Below are 27,505 nucleotides of genomic sequence, written 5' to 3' on the forward strand. Positions count from 1 at the left end.
CATAAGTCAAAAATCCCTTGCTTGCCGTCCTTCATACTAAAAATCTTTGAAAACTGCAACTTTTTTAAATATGTTTGGTATATTTGACTTGGTCTCCCCTTCTCCCCCAAATAGTAGTCTAGGTTTACTTAAAGCTCTGACCAGTTGTGTAGCTTGATCATCTAACTGTATACTTCAGGTTTCAAAGATCTCTTGCTGGCCGTTTTAGCGCTTGCAGCTCTCAGCAGCCACTAAAGTAAGAAAATCATTTTTTTTACCTTTCAGTAAATTGACTAGTTTTATCGATCGAGTATCAACTTGCGATGCACAGTCATTTGTAGGTTGTGACACTAGCTAACTGTTACATAGGTCGAAAATCCCTTGCTTGCCGTCCTTCATGCTAAAAATGTTTGAAAACTGCAACATTTTTAAATAATTTGGCTACATTTGCCTTGGTCTTCCCTTTTCTCCAAGATAGTAGTAAAGTATCACTTTAAGCTCTTAGCGGCTCTTTAGCCTTATGATCTAGCTGTATAGTTCAGGTTTCAAAAACCTCTTGCTGGCCGTTTTAGCACTCGTAGCTCTCAGCAGCCGCTTAACTTAGATTATCAAAATATTTTACTTTTCAGTAAATTGACTAGTCTTATCGATCGAGTATCAACTTGTGATGCACAATCATTTATAGGTTGTGTTACTAGCTAACTATCACATAGGTCGATAATCCCTTGCTTGCCGTTCTTCATGCTAAAAATCTTTGAATATTGCAACTATTTCGAATATTTTGTGTTCAGTTTGCCTTGGTCTCCCCTTTTCTCCAAGTTAATGGTCGAGTATCACTTAAAGCTTTCAGCAGCTCTTTAGCTTGATTATGTAGCTATCTATCTGCATGGAAACGGTTTTGAAAACCTCTTGCTTGCCTTTTTACTAGGCAATATTACAGATAGCATGAGTGCTTTGACGAAAGTGAATATATTTTAGTTTTGCATTAATTTTAGTCCTTTTTGGTCTGTTTACTTTGTAATTACATACATCAGGTGCTCTTTTACTGGTTCTCTATGACATTTTTTACGTTTAAAATTTTGACTTCTTAATTTGGTTGGGTTATCGGCGGCTGCTAACTTTGGCTGCTAACTTCACACCGGTATAAATCCCAATATATGAAACAACACGGGTGGTCAACCAAGAGAAACTAATTTATTTGGATGTAGGAGCTAATCTTAATGTAATGTTCAGCGAATGTGGCTGACTCATTCTAATTGAACCTCTTAACAATACGATCTTAGTCGTTTGTTTTTTGTCCTATGATTCACTGACCTATCACACATAGACAGTTACTCCTCATAAGGCTAATCTGCCAAAAGTGAAGCCGAAACTCGATCGATGTGTGCGTGCGACGCTCGTGTCTTACGCTCAGCGACACACACATATATACAAAAACGGGTTGCCAGAGTTCATTTATTCCCCTTAAAGTAGATGGATTTTAACCACATCCTTATACTTGGCTATCAATCATTTGGGAGTGTGTATGTAGATATTAAATTTGTAGCAAAAGCTTTCAAGGTTTCTTTTAAGGACTTTGCATTTCTGTACTTTGTGAAATAATGTTTAAATAAAAAAACGTTTATTTTTTTATTTTACAAATGTGCACAGATAATAGCTGGTAGAATTGACTTTGGAATAATGATTTTAAATGATAAATATTTAATGACGATCATTTGGATTTGATTTGGTTTGCTTTTATTTGACTAATATTTTCTTCGGGTTAGTGTGGTGAAAAGTTTTGTGTTTCACTTGGGGCAAAATTTGTTTAACTCTCGTAACTTGAAACCCTCGCAACGCTCAAGATTCCATTTTTCGACATTTTGGATCTTTATTTAGCTCGAGTAGCAATATTAGCACGAGCGGTTAAACAACAACTTTTCCACTTGTAAAACAAATAACTATTTATCGTCAGTACTAGTAATTGTACCTGCAGGCCTAGCCAAGGTGGCAATCGCTATTGCTTCGAACAACGAAACGCTTTGTGTCTCTCTATCAGTCTTCCATATAAGTGCGACAGTGACAGTTGCGTTTCGTTTTTACAGACCTTAACTGTAACACCTGTGTTCCACAAATAAAATTTACTTTACTTGCTCATCAAAATGGCGAGAGCATATTCGACTATGTTTAGTCGGTTTCCATATTGCATCGTTCCTATTTAATCTAATTTTTTCCGTCCATCTCGCAGACAGAAGCGGATCAGTCGGAAATCTAAAACGAATATCACACAAAATAAAAATATGAATTTAAACTGTAATTTTATAAAAGACAAAACATAATTTGAAATAAAAGAATGAAAAACTAAAAAAGAATATTTTCTATAGTCATACAAGGAACTTAAAGTAATATTAATTTTATCAATGTAATCGTCATGCCTCATTTGGAGGAAAAAAGATTCATATCACCTGGCAACATTTATAAATAATGGCGGCTGACGAAAATTTGGATTTTTGTATTTACAATTACGTAAAAATATCACATTAAACTGGATACTTACGCATGAAATGTTATATCAGGCGGTTTGTTTTTATTCACTGATGTGTTGTGACACCAATTCACCGCACAAACAACCATCTTTCTTGTATTTTTTAATTTATAACCGGGAGGTGTACACAAACCAACTCGACCTTGAGTACTGCGAGGGCCGTTCGGATACGATGACACGAGGGCGACATAATGTCGTACTCGAAATGGCTTCACTAGGGATGTACAGACTAGGCATCTAGGTTAGTTATAAATCTATGCTATGATTCATCAAGAAACCCTGCAAATTACTGCCGAGTCAAGTTAGATTTCGAAACAGACGATAAAAAATAAAAACAATCAGAAGACTGATCAGTTACATGCGGCGCGTGTACAGAATGCGAATAAAATAAAAATAAATAAAATAAAATATAGATAAGTTCAGTCCACAGCAGAGTTGCTAAGCGGGCAATGGGCTTAAAACGACGACCGGTCTGGCCTAGTGGGTAATGGCCCTGCCTATGAAGCCGGTGGTTCTGGATTCGAATCCCGGTTAGGGCATTTACTCGTAAAGACCTTCGGGTCTTTACGAGTAAATGCCCTTGGGCTAGAATCAATAATTTTTTTATTTATTTTAGGGCATTTATTTGTGTGATGAACACAGATATTGTTCGTGGGTCATGGGTGTTTTCTATGTATATAAGTATATATTGATCTATATACGTATGTTTATCGTCGGCTAATACCCATAGTACAAGCTCTGAACAGTTTGGGGCTAGGTCGTTTGTCTAAAATTGTCCCGAAATATTTATTAAAAAAAGAGCACAATTTTATTGTTCAAGAAATATTGTGTGATGGGAATATGGAATATCTTATGCGCTTACCGACTTTTGCTGCTGACTGTACATCAACGCGTTATAGTTTCATAATTAGTATTTTTTTTGAATGAATGAATGAATGAATGTTTATTGCATGTGATGTTGTTTATTTGATTTGTTAGACCTGTACCCCAAAAGCATAAAATTGTTGTAGTAATTCACCGAATCGCATTTCACCTCGATCTCATATTTAATTTTCGCATTGTGTCTCAATAGTTTTTTTTTTCTAGTGGCTATAAGTTTTAGTCGCATTTCACCTCGACCGTGCATTTAAACATCGCGTTGTGACTCAATCGTTTATTACTTTAGTCGCATTTCACCTCGATCGTGTATTGTATTGGCGACGTGATTCAACGCAACGTCAACGTCACATAGATAAAATTTTAATGAGTTTGATAGCAGTGAGGCTTAATCCTACAAGTACAAAACGTGTTTAAAAAAACACTTAATTTTAGTGCAAGCATCAAATTAACGTATCAAGTTAAATAGAGTCCCAAACAAACGTCGATCGCGGCGAAATGCCTCTTCGGTAACATACTACACGAAAAATTAAATACTACAAATTAATTATACTAATGTCAAAGGCTACGGGAAAAAGTGCGTCAAGTAAAAAAATCCAGTGATATCTTTTTCATTCAAGGTGAAATGCGATTCGGTGAATTACTACAACAATTTTATGCTTTTGGGGTACAGGTCTAACAAATCGTTTATTTTTTAACAGTTTAATGACATCCTTTGTAACATCCCGTCGCCTCCCCATGGTCGCACATCTCGTACCAGATCCATAAAGTTAAAGAAAACTCATAAAAATAAGCCTTGAACGCAATGTAAATAAATTCATTGATTCTAACACAAGACTCTTTTATGCCTCTGCTATTTTCCGGTTTCTTTAGGGTAAAATAAACGAATTGGAAAGGAGGAAGAAGGAATGCTAGAAATATTTGCTATTTTACATTTATGAAGTGATGGCCACTTAAATCAGATAGGTATACCTACTTATTTATTTTATGTAACATCATTTAAACACAGTTAATATGTATTATCAAACTTTTAACATCCCATCTGGTATAAGTTTGATAATATAAACTGTGTTTGAATGTAGTATCGTAGATACCAAACGACTGATTTGTGTAAGTACGGTTTTTTGTACTTAGATTTTGATGCTTGGGGACATTTCTGAGTGTGTTGGTAGTTTTACTTTCCGTAGGTATAAAATTTTTATACTTACTTCGACTTTTAGAGTTTTTTCTTAAAGATAAACCTCTTGTTTACTCCTGCGGATAAAAAGAAATGCATCCATAAATTAGCTCACCGTATTGATTAAATCCACATCTGCCGTCCAGACTCCCATTTCCATATTGTTGTGGAAACTGAGCAGATGCCCTGTTGTGAAACAGTTAGCAGCTGCGGTATTTTGAGCGCCCGTTACGTGACCAGACGTAAGCGTAGTTTTACGGAAACCTCATTCATTAGCTACTACGTCAACAACACTGTTCACTAACGTGTTGTCTGATATCCAATGCAAATATATTGAACACAAGTATAACTTAACTTGTTTCTTACTAACTAAATCTTACAAGTCGATTTTAATTTACTTCTATTAGCCGTAACAATTTGAAAGTTTGCAAGTATACATACTTTTAATAGAGATGACAATAGAATGGTGTGAATAGGGCCAATCGCCGATCAGTTTATAGTAAAAATTTAAATTAAAAAAAGAATAATTTGGTACCATCGGACTGCCCTAATATGATGGAGCCAGAAGCTGTAATAACTCTTCAAGTGGCATATATGCCATTATTGAGTTGTTGGAATATTGATTTTATTTCAATTAATCAAATTTTTAAATTTAAATGACGTAATCGGGAGCCAACGGCATACCACTCCAAGGGATAGGAGAACTCTTCAATTGAGAGACGCTTGAGATTAGGCGTATGTACATGTGATTCGTTTTGACGAGTTCAATTTGTGGGTGCGTTAAGTGCGTTCTATGTATTTTATGCAGAAACTTATGTTTCTAATGTAAGCAAAAACGAAACCTGTCAATCCTGGTCCTTAAGGCATTCATTTAATCGAGTGTCAAAACAGTAAACAAAAGAAAACAGACGCATTAAGGAAATGCAGTTCAACTGATATTAAATAGGTACATAACATACCGCTAAACTTCGAGCCGCCCGCTGCTGATTGCTTGACTGGACGTATGGTATACGTATACGCAAGTTACTCCATTCTACAACCAGCCATTAGTCCGGCTTAAATGCGTGACCAACACTACCACAAATGACTTCATACAGTTAAAATGACAACGTAAATAGTACATTTTGTGTTTAAGGTCAATACGGGTAAGAGTGCAATGCTGGTAAGTAAAGTATAAATACTATTCAGTATGTTAACATGCTCTAATGTGAATGCCAGTCACACTAATCCGTATACCATACTTACCCGTATTGGTTAAAGATCGCTAGTGGCAACGAAACATATAATACAATACAATACAATAACTGAAGAACAATAAAAAATTCAAGCGAGATTTCCACTACTTTGAAACCCACCACCGTAATCTCGATAAACAAACTCCTTTATTAAATAAAACTAAACTAAAACCACAACCATCATCTAAATCCACAGCGCAGGCTTCGTCAAATCTCTATAAACATTTTCCAGTCTGGACAACGATACGATAATCAGTGATATCATTATCTATACACATGTTACTCATATCATACGTAATCTATTAATTAAGCGATATCGATTGTGCACTGTATTGTGAGTTCATAATCACCACAGCTGGCAGTTTTCCAGCGATGCCGGTAGTAAATTTAACGCTGCCCACCCCGCGAGAGCCCTTCTGACATTAACAGTTGTTAGCTGAAGCTGACCCACTTCGTTGATAAAAGGTTTAAAGGGATATTGTCTTTGAAGTAGAAAAGCTTTGAAAATGTCACGTACGTCACAGGGTGACCTGAATAATCAGACCAATTTTAACAATAGATTATGGATACGAATAGGCCTTTATAAGATTGCATAGATATACTTAAAAAATGTGGTGTCCACTGCGAAACCTGAAGAGGCTGGTTGGAATCTGAGCATGGAGGCCTTGAACAATTCTTCCTTCCTATGTCACATCTATTACAGTTTTTTTTTTTCACTCATCCTAATCATATCAGTTGCAGCTGTTTACAAAAAAAAAGACTGAAATTCATAAGTGCCTCAGCAACTAAAATAAATAAAGAAACTCACATTCTTAAAAACATGAACGCTGAAAACAATTCAATCTTTTTTGGCAGTAGTGTAATAAATGTCGTAAATATCAACCCTACGTAACGGTATCAAGGTGGTCCTTTTTTTCTTTATTTGTTAGCTAATCGGAAATTAATACTGTATCTTCATATCAAAAGTAATACGTAATATCAATAAGATATGTCTTTATTTACATTTCCAGCTAACATAGATTTTCCTTTCCATAGCCATAAAACCTTAACATGCAACAGAGGCCAATAACTTAAAATAAATGCTATAAACAGTAAACACGGATAACTTACAATGATAGCGAGTCTGACAACAGTCGAAGTATGCCAAGTACACATACATACCATCTATTATATCCCCCGCAAATCGTAAACTACTGAACTACTTTGCGCTGCGGGAGTTAAGTACCTACCATTATTTAAAGTAGATCAATCTGCAGGAGAACGATAGTCTCCATAGAGGCATATCTTCATTCTTTCATTTTATAAGACATAGTTACATCAAGACCCCATTTAATAATAAGTTTATAGGTTTAAAACGGCATTTAACATGATCGATGGGGGTCAAATTATATACCTAGCTTTATAAAATCCCAAGCCTCTTAATTACATTCTACCTCAAAAGTTATGTGAAACCACTGCATATTTTCCTTTACATACAATTTACATTTTGTCTTTCATATTATTTCATTTCATGCCAATAACTACACTTTTAATATTAAGTAATGCTAAGCGGAATTAATTTTGTTTCTTTGAAACTCGGACGTAATCCTAAGCCATATCCGTTTCTCAGGATAAAGGCAGATTGTAATCTATCTTACACACAGTTTCTAAGCGGGCAAAATAATGAATTTTTTACCTAATTACCTAAGCACAATTTTATTGCTAAGAGAGTAAGCGCTCTATCTCTCTGATAACTATACATAGTGTCTCAAAACTTTTGTCTCAAATTCTGTAACCACAATAACAGTTAGATACAGCTTTGCAGTTGAACTCACAAAACCGGGTCAGGGGACCGCAGGCGCGGAATCTAAGCGTAACTCATAACACTAAATGTATCGTAAAGCGATCGTTACCCCGCTTCTGGAATAGCTCACTAAGAATGCTTGTGTAACTTTTGAACGGAATTGATGTTGTATGTGGTTGATTTCTCTTTAGAAACCGAATCTCATAAATGTGGAAGCATTAGGAAGAGATGAAACAAGTCTTTTCTCATGTGCTGCACAGCCAGACAAGCTGTCACCAACAGAAAGATAACGCCATGTCGAATCATAGGACTTCGTTAAAGAACTCAAAGAAGAAGTAATCTGACAATAGTCGTCTAGCCTAGCTTTTGAAAAACATGACAAACGTAACATCGGTACCCAACGCCAATACCCAATCTCCATAAAATTACCAACTACAATTTATAGAAAACAAATGAACTAAACAAAAAGCCAAAATGAACCGCGACTATTACAAAGTGTCGTACACGAGCAACCGCATGCCGACCATCTCCGACGATGTCCTCGACAACGTCGTCGACACAGAGTTCAACGCGAACCAGTTCAAGTTGTTCGACGACTTCACGACGGACCTGAGGATCCACTTCAACTCCAGCAGCTTCCGTAGGAGAGGCGACCCGAACGACTCAGGCGTTGATATGGAGAACGGGAATCCGATGGATGACGCCAATGATACTGATTTGGTAAGTTCTTGTAAGTTTCTACTCTAAAGTGTACACTCAGGGACACAAAACGATTTCTAGACCACGGTTGGCACCTAACTCATCAGGTTTTTTCCTCTCGTGTCAATCTTCGCTAAGCGTATTGTCGGGGAAACGAATTCCATGCTGACAATCACCGACATCCTCGACAAAGTCGTCGACACAGAGTTCAACGTGAACCAGTTCAAGTTGTTCGACGACTGCACGACAAACCTGGGGAGCGACTTCAACTCTAGCAGCTTTCGGAGCAGAGGCGACCCGAACGACTTCGACGTCGATATGGAGAAAGGGAATCCAATTGATGACGCCAATGATACTGGTTTGGTAAGTTCTTGCAGTCTCCACTGTCATAAGTATACTCAGGTATACAAAATGGCATCAAGACAAGGATTAATTGCTTCAGGATAGTCCATCATGTCTTCTCCTCATTTAGCGATCTTGGATTATTTATTATTAGGGATACTAAATCCATGGTAACAATCAACAATCGCCCGAAATATTAGGGACACTGGACTTAGCCTAATTTCTGAGCTACTTAAATTTACATTACACAAACTGTCCAAACGTAGTTTCCATTTTCAACTGTGTTCCATTTTTTCACTGATGATCTTAACTTTTGGATATAAAAAGATAAATGAGAACACTGCATGGTATGACGAGGGCCATAACCTCCCTAACTAGATTTTGCTTGGTGCGCGGGGCCCGAGGGCCCCGCGGTGTGCATGGTGCTGTAGTTGTTATTGTTGTTTTTGTAGTTGGTGCTGTTGTTAATGTTGTTGTTGATGAGTTGTTGTTGTAGGTGTCGTTGTTTGAGTGAAAAAGTTTGTTATCCAAAGGGAAGAAGTGGTGCAGTTGTACTTCAGCTGCGCGTGCGAGCATGCACTCGGCCTCGCGTATGTTGTTATTAATGTTGTTGTAGTGTTTGTTGTTGTTGCTGTTGTTTAGGTGTAAAAGTTTGTGTTTTCCAAAGGGAAAAGGTAAAGCAGTTGTACTTTTGCTTGCAAGGAATGGTCCGCGTGCGAGCACGCACTCCCGCAGCTCGGCCTTCGGCCTCGCGTGCTTGGGCGATCCAATGGGACGCTCCGGGCCTTCGGCCCTACGCGGAGCTCGGCCTTCGGCCTTCGCAATATAGTTACTTTGGGGGTTGAAGGGCAGTTGGAGCGTAAACACGACCCAATAGTAAAAGTGTCTTGACAAGCTCACGTCGGGCCTACGGCCTTCGGCCTCCGGCCCGCCGTTTCGCTTGTCTAAGACACTTTTACTATTGGGTCGTGTTTAAGCTCCAACTTCCCCGCTGGCGAGCTTCGAAGGGGACGCTTCGGGCCTTCGGCCCTACGCGGAGCTCGGCCTTCGGCCTTCGCTAGCCTCGACGCTTCGCCGTCGGGCCTTCGGCCCGCCGGCTCCGCTTATTAAGACAGTTGACTTGTTGCCGGTTCGCTTTATAACTTTTCCCGTTATTTTTGTTGTTATTAACATAAAGAAGATTTGTTTTCCAAAGGGGAAAGTTAATGCGGTTGTACTTCCGCTTTGGGCCGCACTCTCGCAGCTCGGCCTTCGGCCTCGCGTGCTTGGGCGATCCAATGGGACGCTCCGTGCCTACGGCCCTACGCGGAGCTCGGCCTTCGGCCTTCGCTGGGTTTCGAAGCTCAGCGTCGGGCCTTCGGCCCGCCGCTTCGCTTATTAAAACAGTTAACTTGTAACCGGTTCGCTCTATAAATGCATTTTTCCCGTTATTTTTAGTATAAAGAATATTTGTTTTCCAAAGGTGAAATGTAATGCGGTTGTACTTCCGCTTTGGGCCGCACTCTCGCAGCTCGGCCTTCGGCCTCGCGTGCTTGGCCGAACCAGTGGGACGCTCCGGGCCTTCGGCCCTACGCGGAGCTCGGCCTTCGGTCTTCGCTGGGTTTCGAAGCTCAGCTTTCGCCGCTTCGCTTATTAAGACACTCGGGGAGGGTTGGTTTCGCTTCGGGATTAGTGCGGGAAGTTGGAGCTTAAACACGACCCAATAGTAAAAGTGTCTTGACAAGCTCACGTCGGGCCTACGGCCTTTGGCCTTCGGCCCGCCGTTTCGCTTGTCTAAGACACTTTTCCTATTGGGTCGTGTTTAAGCTCCAACTTCCCCCTCTCAGGTGACGCTTCGGGCCTTCGGCCCTACGCGGAGCTCGGCCTTCGGCCTTCGCTGGCCTCGACGCGTCGCCGTCGGGCCTTCGGCCCGCCGGCTCCGCTTATCAAGACAGTCGACTTGGTAGAACGCTTGGGAGCACCGTAAGCACGCAGCTCGGCCTTCGGCCTCGCTTTTAGTTACTGGGGGTTGCACGCTTGGGGGTCGGGGTGAAGGCTCCGGGCCTTCGGCCCTCCGCCGGGGTCGGCCTTCGGCCTCCCAGCCTGAAGCTCGCCCTTCGGGCTCGCTTAACCTACTTGGAAATTTTACTTTGCCCCTGTCCGCCGCCATTTTGGATTTTTCCAAAAAACTTTTTTTCATATGGTAATCTTGGCCCCCCAGGCTCGCCGCATGCAAAATCTCAGCGCGCTCGGACCAACATTAAAAAAAGAAAAAAAAAAAGTCGGCCATTTTGAATTTTTTTTTGATGCAGTTTTATTTGTCTTGGGGCCCTATATGACATTTGGTCGAGCACCCCCCACCTATCACGCACCGTTTGAGAGTTGCCATACAAAAGTAAACTGGCCATTTTTCCGCCATCTTGGATTTTTTCCAAAATTTTTTTTTTCCGTACGAGTCATTGGGGCTCCGAGATACCGCGACCAAAATTTCAGAGCGCTCGGACCTTTTTAAAGTTTTAGAAAAAAAAAAAGTCGGCCATTTTGAATTTTTTTTTTCTTATTCAGATTCCACTCGGAGCCCTCTATGACATTTGGTCGAGCTCCCCCGACCTATCTCTCACCGTTTAGCATGTGGGGGATTCGAAAAAAAATCCCATACAAATTTTTTTTCGAGCTAAAAAAAAAAAAATTTTTTTTGTCGAACGCGGGGGCCCATATGTACCCACATACCGGTTCTCGGCGCTCTCGGACCGTTTTGAAATTTCGGCGCCATTTTGAGTCGGCCATTTTGAATTTTTTTAAATGCCATTCCATTTGTCTCGGGGCCCTCTATGACATTTGGTCGAGCACCCCCCACCTATCTGTCACCGTTTAAAAGTTGCCATACAAAATAAAAGTGGCCATTTATTTAAGCGTATGGCGTAACATTGTAGGCAATATTAATATACAATCTATTTATTATAAGTCGACATCCAGGCCACGCAGCCAACTGATCGCGTCCGGTGTCAAATTGGTATAGAGGTCCTCCGGGCTGCCTTGGAAACGTCTCTTTGGGCATCGTTCAACAATGTGCTGGGTAGTTTGTTCTTCAAGGCCACAGTCACACAACGGACTCTCGTTCCATCCCCATTTGTGACGCATATAATTGCACCTGCCATGACCTGTGCGGATTCTGTTGAGGCGGCACCAGTATTTCCTCTGCAGCGAGAAGCCCTTCGGCTTTCGAGTAGGGTTTTGGGTACTTTTGTGGTGACCAGTCGCAGCCTTCGCCCATTCTTCCTTCCACGCCTGCTCCACCTGAAAACCGCCACTCCTCAGTTTTCTCCCTGCCTCGCTCGTAGGTCGGCGCGATTTGAGTCGCTGCGGTGGTGGGTTAGTGAACTCTTTGTGGACAGGTAGATCGGCTCGGATATATATTTTCTCGACTTCTCTCAAGAGCGCGTGTTTCCTGCGTAACTGAGGCGGAGCTATGTGGCTAAGCACTGGTAACCAGTGAGTCGGCGTAGATTTTATTGTACCGGAAACACACCTCATTGCGTCGTTCAGTCTCGTGTCCACTTTTTCTACGTGCGCGCTTTCACACCATACAGGCGCGCAGTATTCTGCTGCAGAGTACACGAGGCTGAGCGCGGTAGTTCGGAGCACATCGGCAGATGCACCCCATGAAGTGCCACTGAGTTTGTGCAAGATGTTGTTACGTGTGGCTAGCTTGAGGGACGTTTTTGTAATGTGCTCCTTGTAAGTCAGAGATCTGTCCAAAGTGACCCCGAGGTATTTTGGGTGAGGGTTGTATTTGAGGTTTGAGCCTTCAAGTTTAACAGTGGGTTGGTAGTAGGCATGTTTGTTATGAAGATGGAAGCACGCAACCTCTGTTTTACTGGAACTTGGTATGAGCCTCCAAGATGTGAAGAAACTCGACATGATTTTAAGGTCCGACGTCAGGACTTCCTCCGCTTCCTCAAATCTCCGACTTCGAGCAACCAGCGCGATATCATCAGCGTATATAAACTTTCTAGCCGTAGTGTCGGGTAGGTCGTAAATATATAGGTTGAAAAGAAGAGGTGCGAGTACTGATCCCTGTGGCAGGCCGTTGTTGAGTTTCCTTCGCTTGCTTTTTGCATCTCCCAAATAAACCTCAAATTGTCGCTCACTCAACATGTTCGCTACAAGGGCTGCTATCTCTTTGCTTGGCACGACTGATAGGAGTTTGAAGATGAGTCCATGCCTCCACACTGTGTCGTAGGCGGCTGTTAAATCAATGAAAACCGCAGTGGATTTGAGTTGTTTCTGGAACCCATCTTCTATGTGCGTAGTAAGAGCCAGCACCTGATCGGCGCAGCTACGTCCTTGTCGAAAACCCGCCTGCTCTTGAGGAGTCGCAGCTTCTATGAATGGGGTAACTCGTGTAAGCAGTAGCCGTTCCAGCAGCTTATATGCGCAGCTCAGAAGAGCAATCGGGCGATAGTTTTCTGGAAGTTCATCGCTTTTCCCAGGTTTCAACAATGCTATAACTTTGGATATCTTGAATTCAGTAGGTAGTTGGTTTTTCAGCAAGATGTTGGAGAAAAAGGCCGCGAGCCAACTCACAGCCAGGGGACCCAAATTCCTGAGAAATTCGTTATAAATTCCATCGGGGCCTGCCGCTTTACCAGGTTTTAACTGTTTAATAGCATTGACAGTATCAGGTATAGAAAAGGGTCTGATGAGGTAGTCGTTATCCGGCATGCTGCGCTTGAGGTGGGTTAGCTGCTTGCGGATGCGTTTCGTAGTGCATGTATCTCTTTTAGCCCTAGTGAGGTCCACCATTCTGTTCGCTATGGCATTAGGGTGTAGCTTCGTAAACGTTTTTTGGCAGCTCTTTTTGCCCGTTAGCCGGTTAAGGACTCGCCAAGCTTTTCTACTCGAAATCTTAAAGTCCATGCTCTCAACTGTTTCTGTCCACCTGTCTTTCCTACTTTCATCCAAGGTCTTCAGTAGCTGTGCACCAATTGCGTGGTTGCCAGAGTTTTGGTATTCCCTAAACAGGTTCTCGCTCTCATTGTTCCAGCCAGGAATGTACTCTCTTCTATACCCTCTGGGTATTGTCGCTTTGGCTGCTGTAATAGCAAGCTTAACGAATCTTGCGTAGTTCGAGGGTTTTGGTTCGAGTTGTTCGCGTTCTAGATCGTGATCAAGCCTATTTTGGAAATTCTCCCAGTTTGCCTTTTTAAAGTTCCATCGGGGCAACTTCATGGAGTTTGTTAGGGCTATCTTGAGGCCGATTTCCAGAATGATGGGTCTATGTTGACTATTGGGAAAGCTAGGCAAGATCATACGCGAGGCAGGAAGTGGCTGATCTAGACTGTCCTTGCTGACGAAAGTCAGGTCAGGGTTGTATTCTTGATTCCATCTTGCCGAAACAAATGTACCCTTATCTTTAGCATCGAGGACAAGATGCATATCAGAGAGGTCTGCCCAATTGGCTAAGGCTGCCCCATTTGGATCTGTTGCTCTGTAGCGCCAGCTCACGTGATGGCTGTTGAAATCACCACAGACGACACTTGGGTGGCTTAAGTTTGGTAGGACTTCAGATGGCCAAGTAGTTAGAGGAGGTTTGTAGATGTTCATAATCTTTAAGTCTCGTAGCTGTACGGTGGAAGTAAGGATAGTGTCTTTGATTTCTGCCTGTAATGTTTGAAGATCCTGGAGATTATTTTTGGCGTAGGTGGCTATTCCGTACTTAGGATGATGAACCGCCGTAACAATGGAGTAGCCCGGAATGGAACCTCTATTAACCAGGTCTTGTTCGTCTTTGGTGTGCGTCTCCTGAATGCAAACTATGTCAATTTTTTGCTCCATCAGGATTCTGTACAAGTAGTCACATTTTGAGCGGCTAATGCCTTCGATGTTTAGTTGGCAAATGCGGACAGAAGGTCCAACATCTCTAGTCTGTTGACATGTATTCTTGTTCTGGAGCATAATTATTGCATTCGAAATAAGTATAGGTGGAAAAAAATTGTCTACAATCGCCTCTATTGTAGTTGCTCGTTTAGCGCTACCCAGGGGACACGTGCAGGGTATCTAAAGCATTCTCCTGCGGACGTGAGCAACGTTCATCCCCCAAAAGTGGCCATGGTGTCCGCCATCTTGGATTTTTTCCAAAAATTTTTTTTCCATACCTATCTAGAGGGCCCCGAGATTCCGTGACCGAAATTTGAGCGCGCCGGGACCGACTTGAAAATCGGCCGCCATTTTGAATCCGCCATTTTGAAAAAAAAATGGCGGCCTCCGAAACTGCCCAGGGTCCTCTGTGACATTTGGTCGAGCACCCCCCCACTATCTCCCACCGTTTAGCCGGGCCGTCAAACATTTTTCTGTCCCGATCCGGTAGACCGAAAGTCGGATTTTTCCGGAGGTCACCGGACCGCCCCCTGTACGACCGTACCAAACTCGAATCCCCCCCGCGCCTCCTTCCGGGAGAACAATTCGTGTCGATTAGTGTTCGGGCTGCAGCTTTATATAATATAGATGATTTATGCCGATGAATGATATGTATGAACATTTATAGTGTCTATCAGAAGTATAGAAAGCTGTATATGATTTGTGGATCCTGTGTTAATTTTCTACGGAAAATCTTCTTGAGAAAAGCTTCCTAAGGTGACATGTAAAAATTGTGAAATTATGGCATGAAGCTCCTTTTATTATATTTATAAGTACATGTTGCCTAACACGGGTACTAACAAATTACTGGCCAAATTACCTACATAGCAAATAAATAGCTCTCCGTGGGTGGGAGCGACAACTTAATTAACGAAGTTGGCAACTAACCAATCGATAGGTTTCAAGGACCTGCTTCAAAATTATTCCCTTTTCCTAAGTTTGAACGATTCAATTATTTGTTATTGACAGATGAATAGGGACACGTAAATTAAATACCTACGCGTGATCGAGCTGTAAAATGTAACATGGGGTCGTAACCAAGATAAAAATCGTTGTTCGACAAACGCCAGTCGCAAAGTAAAAATGTATCGCAATGACAGATGCAAACGAAAAATCACATCATCATTTCCATTCATTTGAGTTTCGATTGCAGTTATCTAAATACCATTGTCGCTTAACTAGGCCCAACCAAAGAGTAAAGTAATTAGGTATATTGCTAGACCCCTAGATCTGTCAGCGTAAACTCTTAACCTTATTGACATTATAAGTCTTTGAATAGCGAAGAACCCGCATAAAACAAAAGCTTGACCTCGAATCAATCAGTCTACAATTAACCGGCGCCACCCATTGTCAGCCGGAACGTCCATTGTCCATTCGTCTACGGTATTGTCACTGACTTATAAGGCTATCCCGTACATGGGACTGCTTGAGAAAAACAATCTTGTACGGGGATAGATCTCGCGCGCCAGGGTCAGAACTACCGAATCTAGAGAGGGCAAACTGAAGGTTGCGGGCGATCATGAGATTAATGTGTTGTCGTATAAATCTTAGACTATTATTTACGTAGCTCTAGGAGAATATGGGCCTAAAATTCATGACTTTCATGAGTCAATCTCAAAACAGCAAAAAAACGCAAGACAACATCTGCATAAATATGGATACAATAAATATAATGACGCAAGAAATTGCCTAGTATTCTGGCGCCTCGCCTAAGCTATTAAGGGAGATTGATAACTAGGGACTAGTCGGGACGAAGGTCAAACTATATTGCATGGGATCTAGAACTGAGGTCTATACAAACCCTGAGAAGTTTCCACGGACCGAAAATAATAAAGGTTGTTATCAATGTCGCGCAGATTGGCGGAAGAAAAGGTTTGATTAAATTCGCAGGGATATCATTGGCTGCCATAAGCCGATCGGATCGTATAATCAATGACCATGTATAGGTACGTATTATTTCTTAATAGTGGCTAGGAGGGAAAGCAAGTTGGAAACACCTGTGTGGGTCTAATGATAGATGATATCCTCAGAGATCTATGCGTAGTCTATAGTTCCTGAATTCTCTCGTATCAGGGCTATAACCGCGAAAATCGAAGTTCGTCAATTGCGGGCATATTTCTCTGTCACTCTAATTACATCTTAGTGAGAGTAAAAGAGGAAGAGCCCTCTTGTATTGTTGATCGTTGAGTTTAAAATATTTTAATAGCCATTTTAAAGCCCGCCAGGTTTTGTTTCTTAGGTAAGTTTGTATGCAAAGGTGCTAAGCGAATTGCTGACTGTTCAGTGTTCAACCAAGGCAAACAATTAAAATCCTATCTACGGCTTGCAGTGGAATTTAAATAGGATAGATGATTATAATTCAGAGGAAAATAAAAACTTTACGCCAGTACTAAAATCTGCCACATAACTCGTATTAATAAAAGCATGTTATTGCATCAACCTTGAACAAGCAACCATAGTGCGTACAGAATAAAGTTTATAATGCAAACATTGCTCATGAGTCATATAGCTTTTAACAGGGTAATCAAGAGGGATATACGTAAATTTGCTTTGGTCGCTGTGATGTGATCATTAATTATATACGAGTATGTCACGTTTCAATGGTCATTCCAAGGGCTCTGTTATGAAATAATTTTCTACGTATTTATCTACCTACCTATACTCGCCCAAAACTGAAAAGAAGCATACAAAATCATATACAAATTAAAAAATGCCGTATATTTTGTTTCTTTTTACGCCTAAAATTCATCGACCACGTGAAGAAATGGAGATAGATCCAAGTGTTAGTTTTTAATGCAAATCCGACACTAGTAAAAATGGTTTTTTTTAACTAATGACATTACTTAAAATAATGACATTCACTACAGTAATTGGAATAAAATTAATTATAGTGTCAGATGCGCATGTTTCAATTTTTATGCACCACAAACTAGATGCCTACCGACTTTTGCACATTTCACAAACTTTGCAACACTTCAGCTTTTTCATATTCAGTGCAACAATAGGCTTATCTCTTAAACACAAAAGCAATTAAACTAACAGCATGCGGCCAAACTAGGAGTGAAATTATTTATGGTAATACGGCGCTGACCTAAATATGGCAGTCCCGTCTAGATGACTGTCGTTTATAGGCATGACGCCACCGCGAGTACGCTGAATGTAGCTTTGTTAACGTTTTTACCCTTTTGCGCCCCCTTCACCCTTGAATGCAATGACTTGCCGCAGACACGTATATACCCGCAGCGGTAAAATTTTGTGATAAGAAAAATATTTTTATTTTGCATTGTCGACAACAAAGATAAATGTTTATAATACAGGTATTGGTGTGAGTAACACCTAAAGCGAAAAACATAACACCGTGTTACAATCTTACTAGTGGAAGCCGTACGAGCCCAATTTCAAAGAAAAACCGCAAATCGATGAACAGTTTAGCCATTTGGCACACGCATACTGGAGGTCAAAACCAAATTATTGACCCACAGTTCCTAAAAATGTCGCTTAGGACAATTGCTGAGTCATTTTTATTTGTGCTAGAAACCTGTCGTGTGTGGTATTAACATATAATACGATTTTATATTTAATACATACAAGGTGCCCGTTAGCATTGCGAGAGGTTTTAACGGTGCATTCCTGATGGCAACAGAAGCAAAAAATATTTTATGACTTTTTGTGAAATTCGAGAAAAAGAATTTTTTTTTTGTTTTGTTTTTTCTGTTTTTTGAACACCTGTACATAAAACATTATTTTTATTGATAAACACATAACCTAAAATTAACTAATAATTTTTTTTTTATTTGGGGGTAGCCTCTCGAATACATTTTTTAAATTTTTCGATGTCAATCAATAGGTATGTCCAGACTAGACCTCAAAGTGGCAATACCGCAGTCAAAAATGTGTTTTGTACCGACTTAGGCGAAAGAATGATTACGAAAAACAATTAATTATCTCTGAAACTAGGCCTAATCCAGAAAAAATTATATGACATTTTAGTTTCTAAATATTACCAGGAATGCTTAGTTAAAATATCTCGCAATGCTCACGGGCACCTTGTATATAAAATTACCTTTTAGTCGTACTCAAACGGTTAATTATTAATTATCTACCGCTAGAACATTTTGCCTCTAACAATACTTGAACTGAAAATGCATCAGTCGCGTAACTTTCGCGTTACATTATAATTTATTGTCATCCAGTGGGAACTCATTTGTTCAACTGGTGACGTCACCGCGGTTTTATGCGTCATGTCACATATGGTGCAGGAGTGCTGATGTCGTTTGAAAAAACGAAACAATGAATTACTTACTAGTTTATAGCCGTGTGACACTGACAATTAGGGTTAAAATGTTTACTCCGAACACATGTTCCACTGCTTGATATTATTATTATTAATCATTTATTTTCATAAGACACGGTACATGTTATATTATAATAGATGGCAATTTCACATTTGTGTCAATTAAATATAAACATGCTGTATTATTCTAACTTAATAACTAAGCATGCAACATTAATTATAATTATTCTAATATTAGCCTTCATATGATATAATAGGGAACATATTTGACTGACAAGTCAATCCGTTATATTTTTGAACTATCTAAAACGATTTAGTTGCTATTGGAACTTGACACGAAGTCACCGTTACATACAAACGTAGTCCTCATTTCCCTCTCTGGATATTAAAATTTTTGAACATATTTTCACACGGTTTGTTGTATATCGACCACAGCTATGCCCCTACTTTAGTTTTATTTTCGAATTTTAATTATTATAAAAGTTTGAAGAATTTAAAACTTTGTATGGAAACTGTTTTACGCTCCTAAAATTTTCAAAAATAACAAAATCGAAAAAATCTGACGGAGGGTCATAGCTATTGTAAATATACATCAAATTATGTAAAAATATATTCCATAATGTCAATATTCAGAAAGGAAAATGGGGACTACGTTTTTTGTATTTAGAAGCGGCCGTCACCTTTCGTCACGATCGACCTACGTTGCGAATTACCTACTCTTGGTGGTATCTAGTAATTTCAGATTAATTGAATAGGTATAAAAAGTATAGGCATTTTTTCTCTAGTGATTTACATATTAGTAAATCAATTTATTTTAACTAACCTTTTTCATCTAATCGTAATGTGCACGCGACGCGAGTTACCGCATGTGACGTGAGTACGAGTAGAACAGGAAATGTTATATTTTTATCCTTCGGCCCTTATTAGTTATTTGAGTTAACAGTTAATGTTGTTGTATGTGACACACGTTTCTATTCCCGTTAGGTACACATTTAGTGGAACCATAGCTGGCCGAAATTATAATTTTTATTAGACACACATTTGGTTAGTAATGGTTTTTGCTAAACTGACTGTCTAAAGATTGTATCATATTATATCTGACAAGTAGGTTTATTTTTTAGTTATAGGCCATGTAGCGATACAAATATTCGTAATATATTCTGATAAGCCAGAATTATTTATTTATTAATGAGTATAATTGTACAATAAAGCCATACTTAATACAAAATATTTATTTGTAATCCCTCATTAATTGATTTAATAATTGAATTAAGATTTCTCAATTCCTGAAAATGGTCATATTACTCACGCTCACTCTTTCCGGGTTTTAAAGCAGAAAGAAAGTTCGAATGAGTAAAAATTTGTTTGCCCACCTACATATGAGTCGTATAATTCTGTTGTAGAATTAAAATTGCGTGTAAACGGTGGCGTTTTAATGAGGTAATAAAAATAGCACCGGCCTACACACGGGCGCGTACGGTCAACCTTGACCGGGAGTTTCATGTTTAAGCTTTAAGCCGGTTGCCATGCCGCCTTCACCCATTTCTCCTTATAAGGTGTACTTTTGGCACTGAGGAACCGGCTTTCATTTGTATCTCCCCCATTTACTGAGGCTATCGCAATGTAAGGCGACATGTTCCAGAATATTTTTTAACAGTTCAATTTTACTTTGTTACAGTTGGAGAACGAAGTGATGGTAGACCCCTGGAGCAGCATGGACTCTTCAAATTCGCCGTTAACTGACTCCGTACCATCAGCCAGCGATGACTGCACCCCGTCCACCTCCAGCGAGCCGCCGCGGAGTTCGCAGGATCCTTCCCCTCTGTCTCCCGAAGCGCGCCGCCCTATCGACTCAAAACACCCCAAACTCCCTCAGACTCTACCCCCCAGAACGGACAAAGCGCGCTCTCGGGACCTCACACTAGCCCTGGATTCCGACCCGCTCCCTCGCCGGCACTTCCTCGACGACGATTACCAGAACCCCTCCAAATCTAACATCGAATGTCGGATCCCCAAACCACATTTCCTCGACCACTCGCCATCGCCCGATGAATTTGACGAGCGCAGCGACATCACCAACCCCAACTTCCTCGACGACGAAGCCGAGGACGACCAAGCGCAAAAGAAAGCCGGCGCCCTCCCCAAGAAAACCACAAAGACTCCCACACATTTACCTCAAGAAGAACGACCGCATAGGACTAGTTACCGGAGTACGCTACATTACGGCTTAGAAAATGCGGCGAGATCTAGTGAAAGAGACAAAAGAGCCTCGCAGCTGTACAGAGGGACGTGGCCCGGCGAACGAGACATTTGGACCGGCCACGACTCCGCCAGCGTCCGGAGTTTCTCCAGCAACGGCTCGGCCGACGGACACCGGCCCTCCTCCAATTTGGATAACAAAATGGACTGCGTCATCTCTCTCATCTCCCTTCTTAGCTTATCGCCAGAGAACAACGCCGACCTGAGCGGACCTTTACTAGAAATGAGCAGATCAGTAGAAAGCTGTATCGCAATGAGACAAGCCGGCTGCATACCCTTACTAGTGCAACTGATCCACTCTAAAGTACCTAGAGAGACGCGAGACCGCGCCGCAAAGGCGCTACGGAACATAATCCACACTCAAACCGATGACAAAGCCGGCAGACGAGAAGCGAGAGTCTGGAGACTACTCGAACAAGTCAGAGAATACTGCTACATCTTAGAAGATGTCGTAGAAAACCGGAAAGAAGGGAAAGATGTTATTGAAGACGATGGAACTAAGCATCCAAGTCAAAGCGTGGCTGCATTGATGAAGCTGTCCTTTGATGAGGAGCATAGGCACGTGGTGTGCCAACTAGGTGGTCTACAAGCTCTTGCGGCGTTAGTGAGTGGAGACCAAGCAGCCCACGGGAGTAGAACCGATGATAACACGTGCTTGACGATGAGGAAGTACGCTGGCATGACGCTGACGAACCTGACGTTTGGTGATGGCAACAACAAGTCGTTGTTATGCTCGTTTAAAGAATTCATGCTGGCGTTGGTGGAGCAACTGGAGTCGCCCAATGATGACATGAGACAGGTATGTATATGCTTTTTGAAACTGTTAATAGTACGAGTTAACAAACTCCTGTTTAAGAAACAAGTAAATGAAAGAAAAACCAACGAAGAAAATAGATTTCTATTTGCAATGGTGGTTACGTTGTCACACTCGTGTCATTCGTCAAACGATTTATAGTTATGTTATTGATATTGAATACAATTCTCGATATCATGACGCATTAGAACTTCTCAAAATAAGTTTGTCATTTTTCCATTGTCTCGGTACTTGATATCAAACATCTCAAGTAAAATGTAACATGCCAAATGCTAATCACATAAGTATAATAACGCTTCATTTCGTTCTCCATCAGGTAACCGCTGCCGTACTGCGTAACTTATCGTGGAGAGCGGACACCAGCAGCAAGCAGGTCCTACGAGAAGTCGGAGCCGTGAAGGGCCTCACCAAAGCGGCCATGACGTGCCAAAAGGAGGCCACCCTCAAGTCTGTACTCTCTGCTCTTTGGAACCTCACCGCCCACTGCTCCATGAACAAGGTCGCCTTGTGCTCCGTCGACGGGGCTTTAGGGTTCCTCGTCGATATGCTTAGCTACGACTCCCCCACCAAAACCCTCGCCATCGTCGAGAACGCCGGCGGCATCATGCGGAACGTCTCCAGCCACATCGCTGTCCGCGAAGATTACAGGCAAATTCTCCGCGAGAGAAATTGCTTGAGTGTCTTACTGCAGCACTTGAAGTCCCCCAGTCTCACCGTCGTGAGCAACTCCTGTGGAACGTTGTGGAACCTCTCCGCGCGCTGCCCGCAGGACCAGCAGTTCCTATGGGACCACGGAGCCGTGCCCATGCTCCGCAGCCTCATCCACTCCAAGCACAAGATGATAGCCATGGGCTCCGGCGCGGCCCTCAAGAACCTCCTCAACTCCAAACCGGGAAAGACACACATCATCTCGCTAGACAGCACAGCGAGAACCATGAACCTGCCTGCTCTGCCTACACTTGGAGCTAGGAAACAGAAGGCCCTCGAACAGGAGTTAGACCAGAACTTAGCCGAAACGTGTGACAACATCGAACCGGCGACCTCCCCCACTACAAGCAACAGGGACGAGAAGAATCTCTTCACGGCCACCGAGCGGCAGATCGCCATGAACCTCAACAGAATGTCCTCGAGCTCGCCTTTAATGGGAACTCTGACCTCACAAATTTCACTCAGCCACAGCGCGCATCTCGCCAGTTACCTCAGCTGCAGTAACACGTTGCTAAAAGGCGCTTTAGTCACTCGATCCACCACAGGAAGCTCTACTAACGTCAACCGTTCCGACAGCAAGGATTCCGTCACGAGCGCTCATTCCGACACAGTATTCGAAAGGGTTATGCGCACTGGAAAAGTCCCCGTACCAACACCAAGAAACAAAGACTTGATGAAGAGTGAAACAGGCGGCGAAGCGTTTAAAATGGCCTCCAAACCTTTAGCCAAAGACGGTTTCCTGCGATACCCAACTCAACCCCCGATACCACCACCAAGAACGACCGACATGAGAACCAATTACACAGAGTCTGGTTATGACGTCGATCAAGACTCTTGCGACCAGCCTATAGATTTCAGCAGAAAATATTCGGAAACTAAAACGAACGAGCCGGATCCGTCTTTAGCTGAAGGCAAACCCAAAGCTACGAAAAAATACAAGAAAGACAGTCCGAGCACCTTCGGAGACTACCAAGAGACCGATTTAGACCAGCCAACGGATTATTCCCTCCGCTACGCTGAGCACCAATCAGAAAACGGTTCAGATATCTCCGAGCCTGCCGGCCCGTCCGTCCACGAGGACACTATCAAACACTTCGCCACTGAGGGCACTCCGTACGAAACCCCCATCATTTTTTCCACCGCCACCTCCATGTCTGACCTTAGAGTCATAGGCAAAGATGGGAAACCAAAATCAACACCAAGCGTGAAAGAAAACCCTGAAGTCATGACACATTCGGATGAAAAGGATACTTGCTCTATAGAAGATCCTCCGAGACACGATAACGACAGAGCGATAGTTACTCCCCAAAACCCTGAGCCGATCCCTGAGAAGCGAAGTGTGTTTGACACGAAGTTCAGTTCAGGGATGATAAGTCCAGAGAAACCAGTGAACTATTGCGACGAGGGTACTCCTGGGTACTTTTCTCGAGTTAGTTCATTGAGCAGTTTAGGAGAGCCTACAGAAGAAGACAGTTTGGCGAAGAAGAATGCAATGGCTACTATTAACGTAGAGCCGAGCGTTCAGGACCAAAGCGCCAGCTCTTCGAAGGATAAAGAAGGTAAGAGATCAGTATATTATTAGTAGAGAATAGAAATAAATTACCAGTAAAAGAGAAGACAAAAAATAGCTTAGAATGAGTAGAATAGAAGTTAGTTGATTGGTTACAAAGTTCGTTTGGTCACAATAAGTACCTATGTAGTTGCACGATAACTGCACAGTATTTTGCGTACGAACTTAGTGGAAAGAAATCTAATGATCCAGAGATCAGTAAGAAAATATTTGCAGTTGTTTTTGTCATCATAATGTCCTTTTTCAATTATGAGATTCCAAGCCTGATTATACGTTAGAGGGAGCAAGCAATATTGCTATTTCATATCTGCGTCCCTGACGGACACGACCTCAGTACGCATGTAAAATCAGGCTTTAGATTAATATTAGCAGAAACAACCTATGATAAGCACACTACTAAAGATGTGTAATCATTATTTCTGATCCCCTCTGTTTATTTTGCTCAACTGTGTTTTAAATTTTTCCAGGTTCAAAAGCGGTAACATTCGCAACGGACCCAGTAGCAGTAAGCTCACAACCTTCCACGCCAGGCCGCTTCGTAGAAGACACCCCGCTCATGTTCTCTCGCTCGTCCTCTCTGGGCTCGTTGCCTGAGGCAGACGAGCAGCCGGACCAGGGTTCAGTGCTGTCTGAAGTCAGGTCAGTTCAACACACAATGGACCCAGTAGCAGTAAGCTCCCAGCCGTCCACAGACACCCCGCTCATGTTCTCTCGCTCGTCCTCTCTGGGCTCGCTGCCTGAGGCAGACGAGCAGCCGGACCAGGGTTCGGTGCTGTCTGAAGTCAGGTCAGTTCAACACACAATGGACCCAGTAGCAGTAAGCTCCCAGCCGTCCACAGACACCCCGCTCATGTTCTCTCGCTCGTCCTCTCTGGGCTCGCTGCCTGAGGCAGACGAGCAGCCGGACCAGGGTTCGGTGCTGTCTGAAGTCAGGTCAGTTCAACACACAATGGACCCAGTAGCAGTAAGCTCCCAGCCGTCCACAGACACCCCGCTCATGTTCTCTCGCTCGTCCTCTCTGGGCTCGCTGCCTGAGGCAGACGAGCAGCCGGACCAGGGTTCGGTGCTGTCTGAAGTCAGGTCAGTTCAACACACAATGGACCCAGTAGCAGTAAGCTCCCAGCCGTCCACAGACACCCCGCTCATGTTCTCTCGCTCGTCCTCTCTGGGCTCGTTGCCTGAGGCCGACGTTCCTTAAAACGTTCGCGTTCTTATAAAAGTTCGGAAGGAAACCTAAACAAACCGGTATTTACCGGTATTTTAAAAAACCGGTTCCGAGTCTTGGTCTTAAAGCACCTTAAAGGCGCAGAGGGTCTTAGGGTGGTTTGAAACTAGCTTTTTTTTTTCTGCGCGTATACAGTCGTTTCGGCGTTACCAGCTTACACGGGCGTTGCATTTCCCCACATTTGGTTTTTATGAGCTTACACGCGCGTTACTTTTCCCTACATTTGGTATATACGAGCTTACACTCTCGTACGAGCACGCTTGTAGAAAACGCTTGTCACATTGGATGCGATTCGCACGTCGTCGTGCGAGCGGGATGTCGCTATAATACACGCATAGCGTTGTCTAGCTCAAACATCGGAGCTAAGCGCTATAAGCTAAGTGCTAAGCACCTTAAGCTCGCGCCACACCTTCCTATCTTTAGCGGCCTTTCTGGGAGCCTACCGCGAATACCGAAATTCGCAAATTGCGAGGATCTTTCTCTTTTACTCTCACTAAGACGTAATTAGAGTGAAAGAGAAAAATGCCCGCAATTGACGAACTTCGATTTTCGCGGTTTTAGCCTGGCCTCGCTCCAGTTCAGTCCGCTCGTAGCTCACTTTCAAGGTACCGTCGTTCAGTGGTAGAATGCCGACTATTTGCTAACTATTCCATCAATAGGGTTGTTTCCATCTACAAATCTTAGGGCAGAATTGTATCCCAATAAATTCTTTTGGATTATAAGAACATGGTAAACTACTTTTAGGGGACCTGTAATGACCATATTTTTGTAAATATTGAATTTAAAATATCTTTTGGCACACGTCACGTGACCAAACTCGAAACGTCTTTGAAGATTCTGATGACGTCACAACTCTCGGATTGACACTGTTGACAGTTAGGCGATAAACAACAAATGTCAGTTGACAGTTCGTATCTTCTACGTGAGTATGTAGTTATGTGTCAAACCGTAAACTGTGACGTCACACAATTTTCAAAGAGCGTTTTGGGCGCGAAAGCATATGTCAAAATATATTTTGTTAATTTAACGTATTTAAAGCCGTTTTTAGTATAAAAGTTGAATTTTAGGGCAAATTTTAGTTAATATAGAACGTAATACAAGCGTTTCAAAAAATTGGTAACAACCCTATTGATCAAATAACCAACTCCAACCAACTAGACAGAATAAAACAGATGATTTATTTTGATTGATTACTATAGCCGGCTGACGTCGGGCTGCATCTCGCCGAGCGAGATCCCGGACTCGCCCGGCGCGCCCGCCTCGCCGCGCTGCGCAGACCCCGCCTCGCCCCCGCCAGGTATCAACCGTACTGCCCTCCTAAATCCCAATGTCCTTTCAAAAGGTCAATTTTAAGGCTAATATTTTCAAAAACATTTCTATTTACAACTGTACTAAAAAAAGAAACAATAAACGAATGGAATGTACCTCAAAAAATGTCCATAGAATACTATTTTCAAAAATACAAATGTTTTTATTTTGTGGACCTATTGTGAAATTTTTTAAGCGTTTCCTATACTCTGTATCTTTAGGTATTTAAATAAAAGTAAACATATTTGATCATGTAATGTTTTCATCTACCATCAACTGGCTTAAGGCGACGTTTGAGGGAAGATATTGTTTACTTTTATTTAAATACCTAAAGATACAGAGTATAGGTACGTTTAATGCGTTCGTATTTTCCGGAAAATATTTTACCATCATATTTATATGATTCAAATTCATGAAACAGCTCAGTTGGAGAAAACAAGTTTTGTTATCTTCAAAAATAACGCCCTGTTGTTTTTACCCGCGTGTGCCTGTTTGTTCATCGATTAAGCTGTTACATAAATTTGAACCTTACTCTCTATCACGATATAGTTGCTTTTTAAACAACATTGTTGTTTTGCCACGTGCCTAACGCTTGAGCTGACCGCTCTGCACAAAATAAACGAAGGCTGTTTAACAGATTAGAGTCTGAGGCGTAAAAATCATTTCAGAAAATTCATACTATAAACAAGGGCTTGGATAATTCATGACATCAATTTCAACTAACGTGAACTGTCCTCAGTATGCGAACCGGAGTTGGACACCCGCGACGGTCGCGAAGTGTCTGTGTTTGAGGAGCGCACTTCGCAGTTCATGG

The 27,505-nt window shown here is 42.0% G+C and overlaps 1 protein-coding gene across 1 annotated transcript; it reads left to right on the plus strand.

Moving 5' to 3' along the window:
• Positions 1-7,602: 7,602 nt before the first annotated feature.
• LOC133533224 (adenomatous polyposis coli protein-like) lies at positions 7,603-27,501 on the plus strand (the record flags this gene model as incomplete). The annotated part of the gene is made up of 6 exons (XM_061872177.1): positions 7,603-8,294; positions 20,486-21,865; positions 22,197-24,147; positions 24,626-25,238; positions 26,583-26,680; positions 27,431-27,501. Coding segments are annotated over exons 1-6 (4,359 nt in total), but the record flags the coding sequence as incomplete, so codon positions are not given.
• Positions 27,502-27,505: the final 4 nt, after the last annotated feature.

The sequence above is a fragment of the Cydia pomonella genome, unplaced genomic scaffold (assembly GCF_033807575.1).
Source record: "Cydia pomonella isolate Wapato2018A unplaced genomic scaffold, ilCydPomo1 PGA_scaffold_132, whole genome shotgun sequence".
Classification (NCBI taxonomy): Eukaryota; Metazoa; Arthropoda; class Insecta; order Lepidoptera; family Tortricidae; genus Cydia; species Cydia pomonella.